This window comes from Pollicipes pollicipes, unplaced genomic scaffold (assembly GCF_011947565.3).
Source record: "Pollicipes pollicipes isolate AB1234 unplaced genomic scaffold, Ppol_2.1 Scaffold_7261;HRSCAF=8764_pilon_pilon_pilon, whole genome shotgun sequence".
Lineage (NCBI taxonomy): Eukaryota > Metazoa > Arthropoda > Thecostraca > Pollicipedomorpha > Pollicipedidae > Pollicipes > Pollicipes pollicipes.
The window spans coordinates 6829845-6843989 of NW_023597054.1; the positions used below are offsets into that span (position 1 = coordinate 6829845).

The 14145-nt window shown below is 50.3% G+C and overlaps 2 protein-coding genes across 2 annotated transcripts; both read right to left on the reverse strand.

The window, feature by feature from the left end:
• Positions 1–426: 426 nt before the first annotated feature.
• LOC119112778 (putative protein TPRXL) lies at positions 427–963 on the reverse strand. The gene has a single exon (XM_037237057.1). The coding sequence runs from the start codon at positions 961–963 to the stop codon at positions 427–429; it is 537 nt and encodes a 178-aa protein (XP_037092952.1).
• A 901-nt stretch (positions 964–1864) lies between these two features.
• On the reverse strand, positions 1865–11426 carry LOC119112826 (carbonic anhydrase 1). Its single transcript, XM_037237112.1, has 7 exons — positions 11352–11426; positions 5689–5718; positions 5155–5322; positions 4162–4300; positions 3725–3830; positions 2918–3145; positions 1865–2442 (listed from the first exon to the last, which is right to left on the reverse strand). Exons 1-7 carry the CDS (start codon positions 11416–11418, stop codon positions 2191–2193), a joined length of 990 nt encoding a protein of 329 aa, XP_037093007.1. The 5' UTR covers positions 11419–11426; the 3' UTR covers positions 1865–2190.
• Between the last annotated feature and the right edge of the window lie 2719 nt (positions 11427–14145).

The window sequence follows — 14145 nt, forward strand, 5'->3', positions numbered from 1 at the left end:
GTACGAGATGATCTACCACCATCACAGTCATGATGCATCGCAACAACTGCCGTGTATTCAATATTGTTATTCACAGTTGGTGCTGGACATGATCGTAACGTTTCATTTCTGTATGTAGCACCCCGTGGCTTCCTTTCTGTTCGTTGGTTTACCACTCACGTCTATGATATGCTCTGAAGACATGAATTCCTTGGTTTCATAGCAGGGCTTTCTTCACATGACTGAGGGCAATAGTCGGTCTTGAATTATGTCAGTTGCTTGCGCCCCCACCGGTGTGCCAGTGACCATTCACTGCGTGCTGGTTGTGAGGTACCGGGCAGCAGCTCAGGCGCAACCCGCAGCTAAACCACCAAGGTCGTGTCAGCAGGCTCAGCGGTGGGCGGCGCGCACCGGTGGCAGCAACACCAGCGAGTTCGGTGATCATCTTCACGCCCAGAGGCCCCGGCTCAGGCGTGAGCCGAGCTGTGACTGCACCAGCAGGCAGTGGCATCCCGACGATGCAGTGAACACGTCAGAGCGCCGGGCCGACGGGCACACGTCAGGGCGTCGGGCCGACGGGCACACGTCAGAGTGTCGGGCCGACGGGCACACGTCAGAGTGTCGGGCCGACGGGTACACGTCAGAGTGTCGAAACGACGGGCACGCGTCAGAGTGTCGGGCCGACGGGTACACGTCAGAGTGTCGGGCCGACAGGCACGCTTCAGAGTGTCGGGCCGACGGGCACGCGTCAGAGTGTCGGACAGACGGGCACACGTCAGAGTGTCGGGCCGACGGGCACACGTCAGAGTGTCGGGCCGACGGGCACACGTCAGAGTGTCGGGCCGACGGGTACACGTCAGAGTGTCGGGCCGACGGGCACACGTCAGAGTGTCGGGCCGACGGGTACACGTCAGAGTGTCGAAACGACGGGCACGCGTCAGAGTGTCGGGCCGGCGGGTACACGGCTGAAACGGTGCAAACCATGTACGACATAAACGGCTCGTTCCTCTCGGCGTTTTCTGCACTGATTTAGGGGCGCGGTGTACATGTTTAAATTTGGTGCAATTATTTACTGCGATGATTGCATTGAGCGGTAATCGGAGTGCCTCGTGTGACAGTATCACAATACCAGAACAACACCATTCACGCAGGATCAGGGCCAGCATGGCTATCAAGATCCGTGCATGATGTTAGAGCTCTAATACACCACGCGTCTGCAAATGCTGCAAGCATAGCTGACAACATAGTCTTATTTCAGGCGCACTTTGCAAGGAAGGCAGTGTACGCTGAAGTAAATGCTGCACACACGAAGCCAACACTTTCCTAGGAATGACATGAGCAATTTCTCAATGACTTCTTGCTCAAAACTCATTTAATCACAAGCTGCATCATGAGGTGTCCACCGCTCATTCTCCATACGTGATTCGCTCTGCATTTTCAGGTCTTCAGTAGAGCGGTAAGCAAACATGTTTTGTCATCGGTCATGATTGTTTTCGGAAGACAATCGCTGACACCATTTTTGGTTGTGATCTAGTTATAACGGGGCCATAGATTGATTTATACACGACAGTAGTGACGTTAGGAAGCGGCCATGATCTTTTAAATTGACCGACATTCAGAGGAGCAGACGTTGGTGTGAAAAAACTCCAAGCGATACCGCCATGTTTCATGTATCGACAGACACTTTGCTATTTAACGACCGGTCAGAGTGTCAACGCGCCTCTGTGCATTATCAAACCAAAAAGGCCAATATTTGCATTGTTATCAGATAACGAAGACGTCCTTAGCATCATGCACATCATTTTCGTTATATTTCATCATCAAACTCTTTCGGGAGTCTATGCTTTCCCTCGTGTTCATCATGAAATGTGCTTCAGCTTCACTGCTATGGAACATGTATTGACATTTAAAAATAAACCATTTACATGGAGTGGACCACTATGTGGGCTGTTGCACAATTTGCTAACATCCCAGGGATAGCCAGGAGATCATCGCTGAAACACTACATGATGAGCCGCGTTATATCGGTTTGATTGCCCCTCGTATCCTGATTGCCGCCCTTGCGCTGGCTCGCTACACAATCCACCTTTCCACAAAGGTTAAAAGGTCACAGCGAACGTTGTCCCAGCTCTGACTGAGTCTATGTACTAGCAGGCGTACGTTCTAGATGTCTACAACTCACAGACTATCATCTGGCATGGCTCTGCACAATCAACGCGGCAGCCGGGCAGCCCGGCTCGCCGCCGCCAGCGCCCGCCAGAAGACGGCCAGGCCTGGTCGCAGGGCCCCGGCAGCGCTCACGGCGCCCGGCGGGCCCTGGGCAGCGACAAGACCGACCTCCGCGGCGTCCCCCTCATCCAGCGCCCTCCGCTCGTACACTGTGCGGCCATACCGCAGCTGCACGAACCGGTAGTTGTGGCCGATCGGCTTCAGGTAGCCCTTCAGGGACCGGAACAGCTGCAGCTGTGACGTCATCAGGGGTTAATGGGCGATGTTACTTTGGGCGTGTATAAGTAGTGCTTAATGCGCTGCTGCCCCGATGGCGAGATCGTTAGCGCGCCGGATGCGGCAGCGACGAGTTAGACGCCGGCGTGGAACGTCATCCCCGCAAGAGGCGGCTACGAATCAGCTGGGGGGGGGGGGGGGGGGAAACTGTCACCAGCAGAGGTTGTGTAACTGGCTGTTCTACCTACCACGTTTATGATAGTTGATCACCATTGGGGTCATGGACTTGGACAGGGGAAGGGCAAAGTCAAGACAGCTGCCTTAACGAGGCAAGACACATATGACATGACGTGACAGCATGAGTATCAAGTATCCACAAGGAGCTGATTTTCATCTAGCTATTTTGACAACTGCCCACGCGATTAATAGTCAACATCACCTTTGCTAACGTTGCTTTAACATAACGACAAGGTCAAATATAAGCTCTGCGTACCTGCTTCTCTGTGATCTTCGCTGTGTCCTTGAACAGGGTCCAAGTAACGACCTCGTAGCAGCCGGGCGTGGTGAGCGAACCCTCGTAGCGGTAGAAGTGTTCGGTGCTGGCCGGCATCAGCTCCAGCAGACTCGGTGGATTCTGTACCAGCGTCGAGGAGCCGCCGCCCCTGATCCGTCTCAGAGCCGAGGCCAGCCGCACCAGACCGGATGCTGGTCCAGCGCCCACCTGGGTCACGCCAGAAGTCACGTCCGACCGCAGGTGGCGTGGGGCCACACGGTACACCAGGCTGCAGTCCAGCTCTGACCTGAGCCTTCAGACCACACGGTACACCAGACCGCAGTACAGCCCTGATCTAAGCCTTCAGACCACACGGTACACCAGACCGCAGTCCACCTCTGATCTGAGCCTTCAGACCACACGGTACACCCGACCGCAGTCCAGCTCTGACCTGAGCCTTCAGATCATACGGTACACCAGGCCGCAGTCCAGCTCTGACCTGAGCCTTCAGATCATACGGTACACCAGGCCGCAGTCCAGCTCTGACCTGAGCCTTCAGACCACACGCCCATGCATCAGGTCAGCTCACGGCTGCTGCAGAGCTGGTGAGGCTGCCGGTTTGTGAGGCGGCATGCTTTGGCAGCAAACGTAGTTGACAACGGTTAATGACCCTCGGTGCCAAGAAAGCCGAGCTATCGCCTCTGAATAATTGCGCAGCTCTGGATTCTATGCTAAGAGCTATGGGCATCATATCGTATTCTCAACACATTGTGTTCTTCTGTGCTGCGAATGTCCAAGACAACATACCTCAAACCAAACCGCCAGGACCGCAAGACCGTCAGGGCGTTGCGTAGCCTTCTTCATGTCCGAGTATTTGGCATTTTTGCACACGATGTGCATCTCGAGTGGGTAACTGCGGAGTAACAGGAGCATTTTTATCTGTTGGCCTACCTAGCTTGTTAGTTATCCCCACACTACACCTGCCCTTGGTCCCAAGTTAAGTCTCACACTTCTAAGCGTTAAGTACACTTTTCTCAGGTTCAGCCGTAGAGTAGTGGTATTTGTTAACCTAGACGAGTAGGCAGCGGCCCCCGTCAAGGCCTTCTGGAAAGGTGAGCACAGAGCGGGCTCCGGCGGCAGCTCAACCTCAGACAAACCCATCGCACCGCTTGCCGACCGTCTTACGCCGGGACCCCGGCTGAGCGGTCGCTGCGCGACGGCTGGGGCCGGCTGCGGCGCCGCACCTCCGGCCGTCCAGGATGTGCTCCGAGCCGACCGTGTCGTTTTCGCCCCAGTGGAAGTGGAAGCCGACCACCTGGTACTCGCCGGGCAGCGCGCCGCCGCGAACGACGAGCTCTGGCCGAGCCTTCATCGACGCCGTTGCTGGTGGAGAACAAATTTGCCCTGAGCGTTTGGCGGGCATGCAGCATTTACGGTGCGGTCTCTCGTATCGGCTGTGGTCATTAAGCCCGTGATCTGTACCGCTCTCTGTGGCATCCGGCTGCGATGCGAGCTCAGGGCATGAAGGCCTTGGTCGTGGTTACGGCAAAAAAGTCACACCGGCCCATTGGTCGTGGTTACGGCAGCCAGTCACACCGGCCCATTAGTCGTAGTTACGGCAGCCAGTCAGACCGGCCCATTAGTCGTGGTTACGGCAGCCAGTCACACCGGCCCAACCCATCTCACTGACTCATAACAGACGCAGCTGACATTGTTAACAACAAACGCACATACATATCAGTTTGCATGATCCAATTTAGCAACGGTGCGTGTCTCTGCCTTGGCGACGAACGACCTTAGTCAATGTAACAAATACCACAAACATGTCTCTCTCTGGCACAGTAGTAAAGCGCTGGAATGCTGCGCTTGAAGCGATGGAATCGGGACTGACCACCAGCCGTGTTTGAGGCGATGGAATCGGGACTGACCACCAGCCGTGTTTGAGGCGATGGAATCGGGACTGACCACCAGCCGTGCTTGAGATGATAGAATCGGGACTGACCACCAGCCGTGTTTGAGGTGATGGAATCGGGACTGACTTGCAGCCGTGTTTGAGGTAATGGAATCGGGACTGACCACCAGCCGTGTTTGAGGCGATGGAATCGGGACTGACCACCAGCCGTGCTTGAGGTGATAGAATCGGGACTGACCACCAGCCGTGCTTGAGGTGATGGGACCGGGACTGGCCACCAGCCGTGTTTCGATTTTCCACCTCTCCAGCCGGCGCCGGGGCTCACCTCCCAGGTGCGTGTTAGTGAGGTTCATACGGAGTGGTGCGTGGTCAAAATAGTCGAGCCGCAGGGGGTCCAGGTGGCGGAGCACCACCTCTCGGCTTGAGATGGCGATGGGCGACTGGCGGTGGTGGTCGCAGTCCTTGTACCCCAGGCGGCTCCAGTTCTCCGGCCCTGCCGCCGTAGGCCGTCAGCAGGGTTCATTGAGAGTTTTGGTGCCAGCGAATGGAGAAGGTGTTCAAGAAAGACTCGACCTGGTTATGTCGTTATGTCATGTATTAAGTTGATACATAAAAAGTAATAGCAAGCCGCATTGACACGATTTTTGCCAGGAGTCGCGATAAGGCGGCGGTGAAATGCCAAATATGCTCGGTTTGTGTAAAGGTACGTGTTCAGAGACACTTTACATCTATCAGCAGGTCAGTTACTTCTGGTGCTCGCGCAGGCTCAGAATATAAAACTTAGTCACAGAAAAGCGCACGTGACGACATCTCTGAAAAAAACAGTCCAGAAGTCACCATGAGAGCTGCGTCAGCTTACCATTGTTTCCTTCGTAAGTCCATTCTTGGTCTGGAAAAGACCGATGGCCAGTTAAATGTTTACGGTGTAGTACAATCCAGCTAAATGGTTATTAAACGAGCGGCAGACCGCTGTCAAATCAGCTGACCACGGCATCTGCCAAACTAGTTTGCACCACGGACGCTAAGGCCACCCGACCCTAGCCACCCGACACTAGCCATCCGACCTTAGCCACCCGACCTTAGCCACCCGACCTTAGCCACCCGACCATAGTCATCCGACCCTAGCCAGCTGACCCTAACCATCCGACCTTAGCCACCCGACCTTAGCCACCCGAATATAGCCATCCGACCCTAGCCAGCTGACCCTAGCCACCCGATCTTAGCCACCCGACCTTAGCCACCCGAATATAGCCATCCGACCCTAGCCAGCTGACCCTAGCCACCCGATCTTAGCCACCCGACCCTAGCCAGCTGACCGCCAGCCCTGCACTCACCAGATGCAGTTACACGCCACAACAGCGATAAACCTCACCAAAGCAGTGAACGGTTTCTTATCGGATATGATTCCGAAAAAATACCGCATCTCGAGCATGGGAAACCCATTAAGAACAGTTTACAGGCGACAACAGGAGGCCAAAAATGCTTCGGACTCTTGCCTTTCAAAGTGAGACAGCCGTTTTGGAGTGCGTGTTTTTATGCACGGCTTCTGGCAGAGGTCACCGTCGCGTCACCGATCGATCAGCCGGAAGCAGTCAAATCGCAAGGTGTTCTTGCTCCTGGGAATGACTTTGGCGAGGACTGGAACCCGGTTGAATAAGGGAGGAAAATGTCCGATGGATCACAGCATAATACGAGCCCTCGCACCCTCAGTTTGTAGCATAGCTGCTCCCATCACTAAATCTGAAATGATTGCGTAGCACAATTTTGAGGAAAGCAGCACATTCGATGTTGAGGATTGAAGGAATACTCGAGACTCATGCGGTCAGTGGCCGGATAGCTGCATGCCCAGTGCGTAGCAAGATACTGGTGTGCCATGTATGCGAGCCGCTTCCGCCAACCCATTCATTGAAATTAAAAGGGGAATCCGATGTCCTTCAATACCATAGGATGAAGGATTTTAAAAATAATTGTACCTCGTCTAAACCAAAATGTATGTATCATTGTATACGATCTCTGCTAAGAAAATCATGAACAAGTCGTTGCCACTCATGAAACCGGAGACTGCATCAAACCAAAAACTGACAAGAGCGTGCTTCCGAGAGCTGAGTGCTTTTGGAAATCGGCCAACGCAGTGCAAGCATTTGTCGCCGGGCATTGTAACTATCGGCCGCCTACTGCATTTCCTTAGCTGCCTGTTTGATTGGCCTCTGAGCAGTCACTTCATCGTTGAGCTGACTCCAGAGATCGTTGGAGATTAGCGGCAATAGACCAGTTTACCCAATTCCATGCATTCAGCAATATTGTGCAACGCAAATAAATATGTTCCTCATTAAAGATTCCTCAGAAGGGATACTTGGGACAACGCGACTTGTGTTTAAGCAATGCAGCGAAATAGGTTTCGGCTAGAGTCTAGGTAAGCACGTTGCTAGATGAAGATTGCCAACGGCTAGGCATACATCAATTGACATTTTCAAATTTAATCTCGGAAACGTGATGCATCTTGTCTTCTATGAAAAGGGCCTGGAAGATAGGCCTGCAGAGAATGTTATACAGATGGGACTCATTGAATGCACCTTCAGTTAACGCGTCCTCGCTCTGGATGTCGACTGTCGCCAAAGGATGTTTAGAAAGCAAACTGCCTGAGAGTGACCTTTTGTGACACTTAATAGCGTCAGCGACACATATTGCCCGTCTGAATCCTATTTATGAGACGAAATTGCGTACACCGAGAATGTCACTTGACGTACTTCTGGGGATTTGAGCCGGGCCCCACGCTGACTCGAGCCCCTCCAATGCTGTTCTGAGCCTCCCCGTACTATAGGGTGACCAAAAAAGAGAATACTCGGTCAAAAAAATGCAGCAAGTGTCAGAACTGGGGGCACACTACTATAAGTAACTAAGCCCATCACTATCAATGTCATTCTCATTATATGCCAAGAATATGGCTATCACACTTGTTTCAAATTAGGAGTAATTTATCATCATCAGAATAATTTTGGTGCCAACTCATTCTTTCGTGAGGGATGTGAATAAAAGGGATCGAGCTCTGTGACATTATCATGGATCGGGGGCAATTTAGGTCAACTTTATTAGCGCAGTCCCCTCCCCAAAAAGGGGTTAGAGAATGACACTAGGGGCGCAGCCAAAGTCTTGGTGAGGAGGGCACAGGGTTGAAAAAGGGCACTCTGAGAGTAAAAGGTCATCCAAAAGGTGCCGGATACGACCCATTCGCTATTGTGGACACGTTTTTCTTATATATTTTTTTCTTTCTTTTACTGAAATATGGGTCGGACGCTACCGCGAGATCAATTCTGCCTAAAGTTTACAGCAAGAAACTGACAAAATCACGCGCTAAGTGAGTGCATGAAATAGATCACTGGCGCTTTGCATTTTACAATCGTCTATTGGACTCCTTTTAAACCGGTAACACTCAGAAACCCTGCCAGAATTTTTATCTGGACTGCAGAGAAATAGGAAGGATTCCGCGAATGTAAACTCAAGATCAAAATGGGTCAACAATTAGCGTTAATATGGTCAGGCCATATCTGCCGGGCTATCTTCAACATTCAGTCAGAACTGATCAGTGGTACAAATTATGTGACGCAGTTTTCAGCATGCACGCTCGCACATCTAAGAAACAAAACAAAAAACTCGACGCCAGACATTGCAGTTTTGCGGCTTACACTACGCCGTGTCTGGCAGGTGGACGAAAGTAGTGACGCATCTGAAGAAGTACCTTTGAACACTTTTGAACACCAAATCATAAATGTTGTGATATCGCGGGCACATATTCACCTGTGCGGTTTTTAGATTGATGGCAATAATGTATTGGTCTATACAGCACCACGAAATGGTGCTAGACTCTGGTTGTGGAACTAGAAGAGTAGAGGTAACATTTTTTTTCTTGTCCTGTTGCTGTGACTGTTAATCTGTCCAGAAGACAGCTTCAAAGTTGTAAAATAGATTCGCCCATTGTTTTGCGCTCAGAGAAAGATGGGACAGCCTAGTGCGTTTTAAATTCATTTCGACCCATTCTATTCAGCACCAGTGAGGCCCATTAATTCTTTCCAATAAACTGGCCCCCTCGAGTGCAGCACTACGGGCCACATTGTGGTGCCTTCTAACCAAGTACGTAGTTTCCTATTTTAGTTACAATTTTTGTCCATTTTTCAGTTATCATAATTTGCAGGTTCAGCTCCCAAAAACTAACTTCGAGAAACTACATCCTGCTGCCAGCTGCGAAACGTTGCGTCAAATCCGGGGGGAAAACCGCTTTAAGCGCATTTCGGAGGCAGGCTCAGCCATTTTCGCTTCCCGCACCTCCCCCGTACCCTTCCATCGCTCACTCAACTCTTCTCTAGCCATAACTGATGGCGTCTGACCGTTTCTTAGCGCCACCACGTGACGCGTGTGGCGGTAGCGGCCGTGACTGATGCACACAGACAGGCATTCCAGTCGAGGAATCGGTGGGTGGCATGCAGCTGACGGTGCTTTCACGTTGACAGTTATCGCACCAAATGTCACCTGGTAGCAGCTTTCATTGTGTGAATGAGCTTGGGTGCCGACTGGACCCGCAACCTAACACGCGCCTGGGTATCCGGCTGGATACCTTTCGCTCGGGTGGGGGTCAATTTGGTCCCCTGAGATCTCAGAAACTGAAAGAGCTGGAAACACCAAATTCACAGGGTGTGTTGACCTATACGTGATGTCACGTAAGCCAAAAGTTTGAGGTTCCTAGACCATGTTCTTCTCCTCAAATGAGGTCAAACAAGGCCAAACTCTAGGTTGGTCTCCAAAGGACCCCTGGAACCTAGATAACTGTTCTAAGCAAAGCTTCACATGACCATCTAGAGTCAGTGACCTTGTTTGACCTTTCGAAGGTCGTGGTGGCCAAAATCATGCAAGACGGCTCTGAGTTTTGCATTTGGATAAGCGACAAAGATTGCGCTAGGCAGTATGTTACTGAAAAGAAAATGTTGACCTGGGTCATTTTAGATTAGTGACTATTCTGATCTTTGGGAAGTCTATAGAAGGTGTATAATGCTGTTCCTGTTATCAATAAACTCAAAATGAGCACAGAAAACTGCCTCATACAGGAAGCCATAGAGTAATAAAATAGGTTGATTTTGACCTTTCTGATCTTTTCTGATCTTTGGGAAGTCTATAGAAGGTGTATAATGCTGTTTCTGTTATCAATAAACTCAAAATGAGCACAGAAAACTGCCTCATACAGGAAGCCATAGAGTAATAAAATAGGTTGATTTTGACCTTGGTCTGGCCTTTGGAACTGACCTTAGGTCAATGTAACTTGTTCATTCAATTTTTGTGTTGCCTAAAAAAGTATCTCGGAGGTATAGGGCTTCGCCTCACACTTTGTTGTTGGATCAGATTGAAAGATTCCCTAGAAATTGCCTTTGCTGAAACCATGGCCAGACCTTGACCTGCCATAGGTCAGCGAACTTACAAGGTGCATCTAAATTGTTGATGCTAAAAGATCCGCTATTCATTTATCCACAGCTATGCAAAATTTGGCGCGGCTATGCCGCGCCGTTCGGAAGCCATTCCAGGAAGACATTTGGGAGGGGGGGGGGGGGGCAATTTGGCTCCCACCCAAGCGCGTGTTGCAACGCGGTTACGCTGACCTGTTGTCAAGGTTGCACGGCCACACAAGCATGGTTAACCTTTTTCTAGAAGATGTATATTAACTGGGCACTTATTTGCAATGCTTTGGTGTGCTCCATGATGAATTATTCGCTTCCACACAATTTATGTTAATTCAGCCGTCGATAACGCATTCCTCTGCTGGGAGGTGTCCGAGATCAAGGATGCATGCGTCTTTCACAGCTGCATGACGACCGTATGCATAGTCAACGTATGGTATACTGTCAAGCATCATTCATTCGGCGAATGCTGAATGGTGGGACACAATAAAACAAAACAAAAATGTGGTTGTACTTGCTCACCACAAAGCTAGCAAGGCATGTCGATGTGAGGGCGTGTTCAAAGCTTGCAAAGATCACGTTAAGAAGTAAGATGGGCCAGATCGCACCGAGAAATCGCCAGATCGCCTAAAAACAATCATGGGAAGCGAATTCATAACTTAACGAATTTCCAACACTGTTTCGGCTCCAAAAGTACCGCAGATTATGAACTATTGCATGAGTTGGCTGAGCATTACAAGTGCAGAAAGGCAGAATGAAGCTTTTTCTGAACCTCCTTCCAAGCGCATTGCGATATATATATATATATATATATATATATATATATATATATATATATATGTGCTTGTGTGTGTTTTACTCAGGCTTAAGTCATAAATCAACTTTCAGCTGCATCCTAGACTCAGATTGGAAGTATAAAATGCACAGTGTATCTGAAATACATGAATTTTTAGGGGATTCAACCCATTTGACATGCGAGCCTTCCTTACACACGCGTCCGTCACCAGTTGTTATTGGCCTCGGTGCCCTCCGGCTGCCAGTTCCAGCAGCCTCCCGGCAGCGGCCCGTCTGTCTCACTCACCGGCGTGACTTGGCGACAGTGAGGCGGCGAGCCAGACGAGTGACACAGCCAGCCGCAGCGCTGACATCGCCAGGCGGCCGCCGGCGACACTGACCTTGTCCGGCTGTGCTTTAAGGTCGTATCGACCGACCCGGAACGGCGTCCAGCGCGCTAGTGCTGACGTCACCGATGCTTACAGCGCCAGTTCTGCAAGCGCCGGCGGATTTTCGCCGCCAGAGGCGCTATGGTCTAGCTGAGCCGGTTATAGACGGCGCTGTTGAGACAATTTTAAGGGCGTGTTTGTTTTGGCGCAGCCTCTGGACGAGTCACGTTCTTCATTCATGAGTCATGGCTGAATGATGGCTCACAATGGAAACTTGAGCGCACAATCACAATACCAGTGAACGATAAATTGTCGCCAACAAATACATCATCACTGCTTGTTCCCCACAGCTGTCGTTTCAAGCTATGTTCAAAAAATAATGTGACGTAATACTTGTAACGTGCAATGTGCAGGCTATACATTTCCGTAACTTAACAATATCATGTTTCTGAGTAAATGTGTTTATTTAAGGAATCTGGTTCTATTATCTGCTGTCATTTTTGGGTACAACATGCGTGTATGCACCCATTGACGCTTAAAACACTATCGAACTTAACGTGGCTTTTCCGAGTGTCACGTCGGTAAGGTTAATAGGTCAGGCATGTGAAAATGGACACTCCCAGCAACGATCACACAGGGATGCATCAAGGACACACACACACACACACACACACACACACACACACACACACACACACACACACACACACACACACACAAACATATATATACATATATATATATATATATATATATATATATATATATATATACGCGTGTATGTTTGTATATTTAAAAAGTGCAAGCTAAAGGCTTGCAAGATTTAGTGTTAAATCATGCGAGTTACAAAGTACGGAATTCCGTAGGTAAAGCGTTATACATTTGCACGACACTACACAGCAGGCGCCGCCTACTCGCCTCCGTTCTCACGCGGGGAAGCCAGATCAGCGTCCTGACGGGCGGAGTGAGAGCGAAGATAAGAAATGATCTGCGTCTGAGACAGGGGCTTGCGGTTCGCATGTAGTACACATTTTGTGACGCGTCGGTGGAGTGTTGTTGATTGAGCTGACTGGCACAAGGCCAGCCCAGTTCGCACGCACGTCCAACATATGATCAACTTTGCGACGACCGGAGACAACGCGCAGCGCGAGGTTCAAGACCTTTTAAAGGCGCTTTGTGCTTTTCTCCAACTCATTACCATAAACGGCGAGGCAATATCGGACGCGTGAGAGGACCAGGGCAGAAGGTCAGACAGGGCCTGACGACGTGCGTGGGACAGCCCAATGAGGGTTCCGTTGCATTTTTTGATGCGTGCAGATACGTAAGAGTTCCAGATGAGGTGCTTGCCCAACATTACGCCAAGGTTCCTCACGGTGGGGCCGTCACACACTGCATCCTCGCGGAGCCGAACAGTTATGGAGGCTATGCCAGAACAACTTTGACGGTAACCGCAAGCTACGAGTTCCGTTTTGCCAGTATTTACTTCCAGACCGAGGGAGTAAGGCAGATATCCAAGGATCAGCGGCTGTTCACTGTGGCGATGATCTGAAGGAGATAATCTTATTCCAGATATCAAAACTTGGGTGTCATCAGCGTACTGGAGCACGTGCGCGTCAGGAGCGAGCATGGGCATGTCGTTGGCAAAGATCTGGGGGAGGGCCGCGCCTAAAGAGGATACTCAGAGTACACCGATAGGATCGGACGGGGGCCCGGATAGGTGTCGGTTACCACGCTCGTCAGCAGTACAAACAGATTGGGTATGACCACAGAGGCAAGATGAAAACCAAGCAGGATCGAAATAATAGGCTTGGAGTTTAAGAAGAGGCTTTGTGTGGGCGCTCACATTCGGACATTTGGAAAGGTCGAAAGACAGAAAAGAGCAAGTTCCTAGCGGCCAGTGACAGCAAGGATATGGTCGGATAGGTAAGGAGCATGGTTTCTGTGGAGAAACAGGGGCGAAAACCATGCAGGAATGAGAAAAATGGGTTTTTCGCAGCCATTGAGGGGTGAGGCGGACGCTGCACCGCCCTCTCCACAAGCTTGGAAAGACAAACGATGGAAAGGGACACAAAATAACAGGTTAAGGCAATAATCACGCTACTTAAAGGCCTACCTATTTGGGGCCAATGGGCTGCAGCCCGTACCGCAACCGTGGTGTTGTACAGCAAGAGACGACCGGTCTGCAATCTGTCCTAGCCACAGCCCTGGGAACGCTCAAGTCTATCATATAAGCTATCCTGTACTCAATATCATGGGTTTGGAAGCGATATGTGAAGGGTGTAACATATTAAATTTGACGACTAACCAGCTTAAATGTGTGTTACATTTGCGTATCTGCACCATCATCTACAGTCATCGTTAGTGTTTTCTTTTTTTTCTTTTTTTTAATGGTTGGTGGGTCTTCGCCGATAGAACTTCCACTCCCATCGACCTTGATGGCTTCTGTTTAAGTGGGGGAGATGAAAAACGGTCTCAGCATCTGTGAGCCGTACTGTAAAACACTGGTTAACGTCTTGTCTCCGTGGGAAAAACGGTAAGAAAGAAGGCAAGAGTGATCAGCGCGTCGCCAGTTCTCACCTTACATGTACTCAAATCGTCACCCCTCCATCAATAGCCTCATCTAAATGAGCTCATGTTTTCTTCATCAAAACCGTATTTATACCCATTCGACTAGCTAGTCATAGAGGTGTCGTTAATCCCGGATCGAAAACA

Coding starts and splice junctions, on each gene's coding strand:
- LOC119112778 (XM_037237057.1), bottom strand. CDS start 963: ATGGTTTGCACCGTTTCAGCCGTGTACCCGCCGGCCCGACACTCTGAC.
- LOC119112826 (XM_037237112.1), bottom strand. CDS start 11,418: ATGTCAGCGCTGCGGCTGGCTGTGTCACTCGTCTGGCTCGCCGCCTCA. Junction 5,719..11,351: donor ACTGTCGCCAAGTCACGCCG/GTGAGTGAGACA, acceptor GGTCTTTTCCAG/ACCAAGAATGGACTTACGAA. Junction 4,301..5,154: donor CACTAACACGCACCTGGGAG/GTGAGCCCCGGC, acceptor GTTCTCCACCAG/CAACGGCGTCGATGAAGGCT.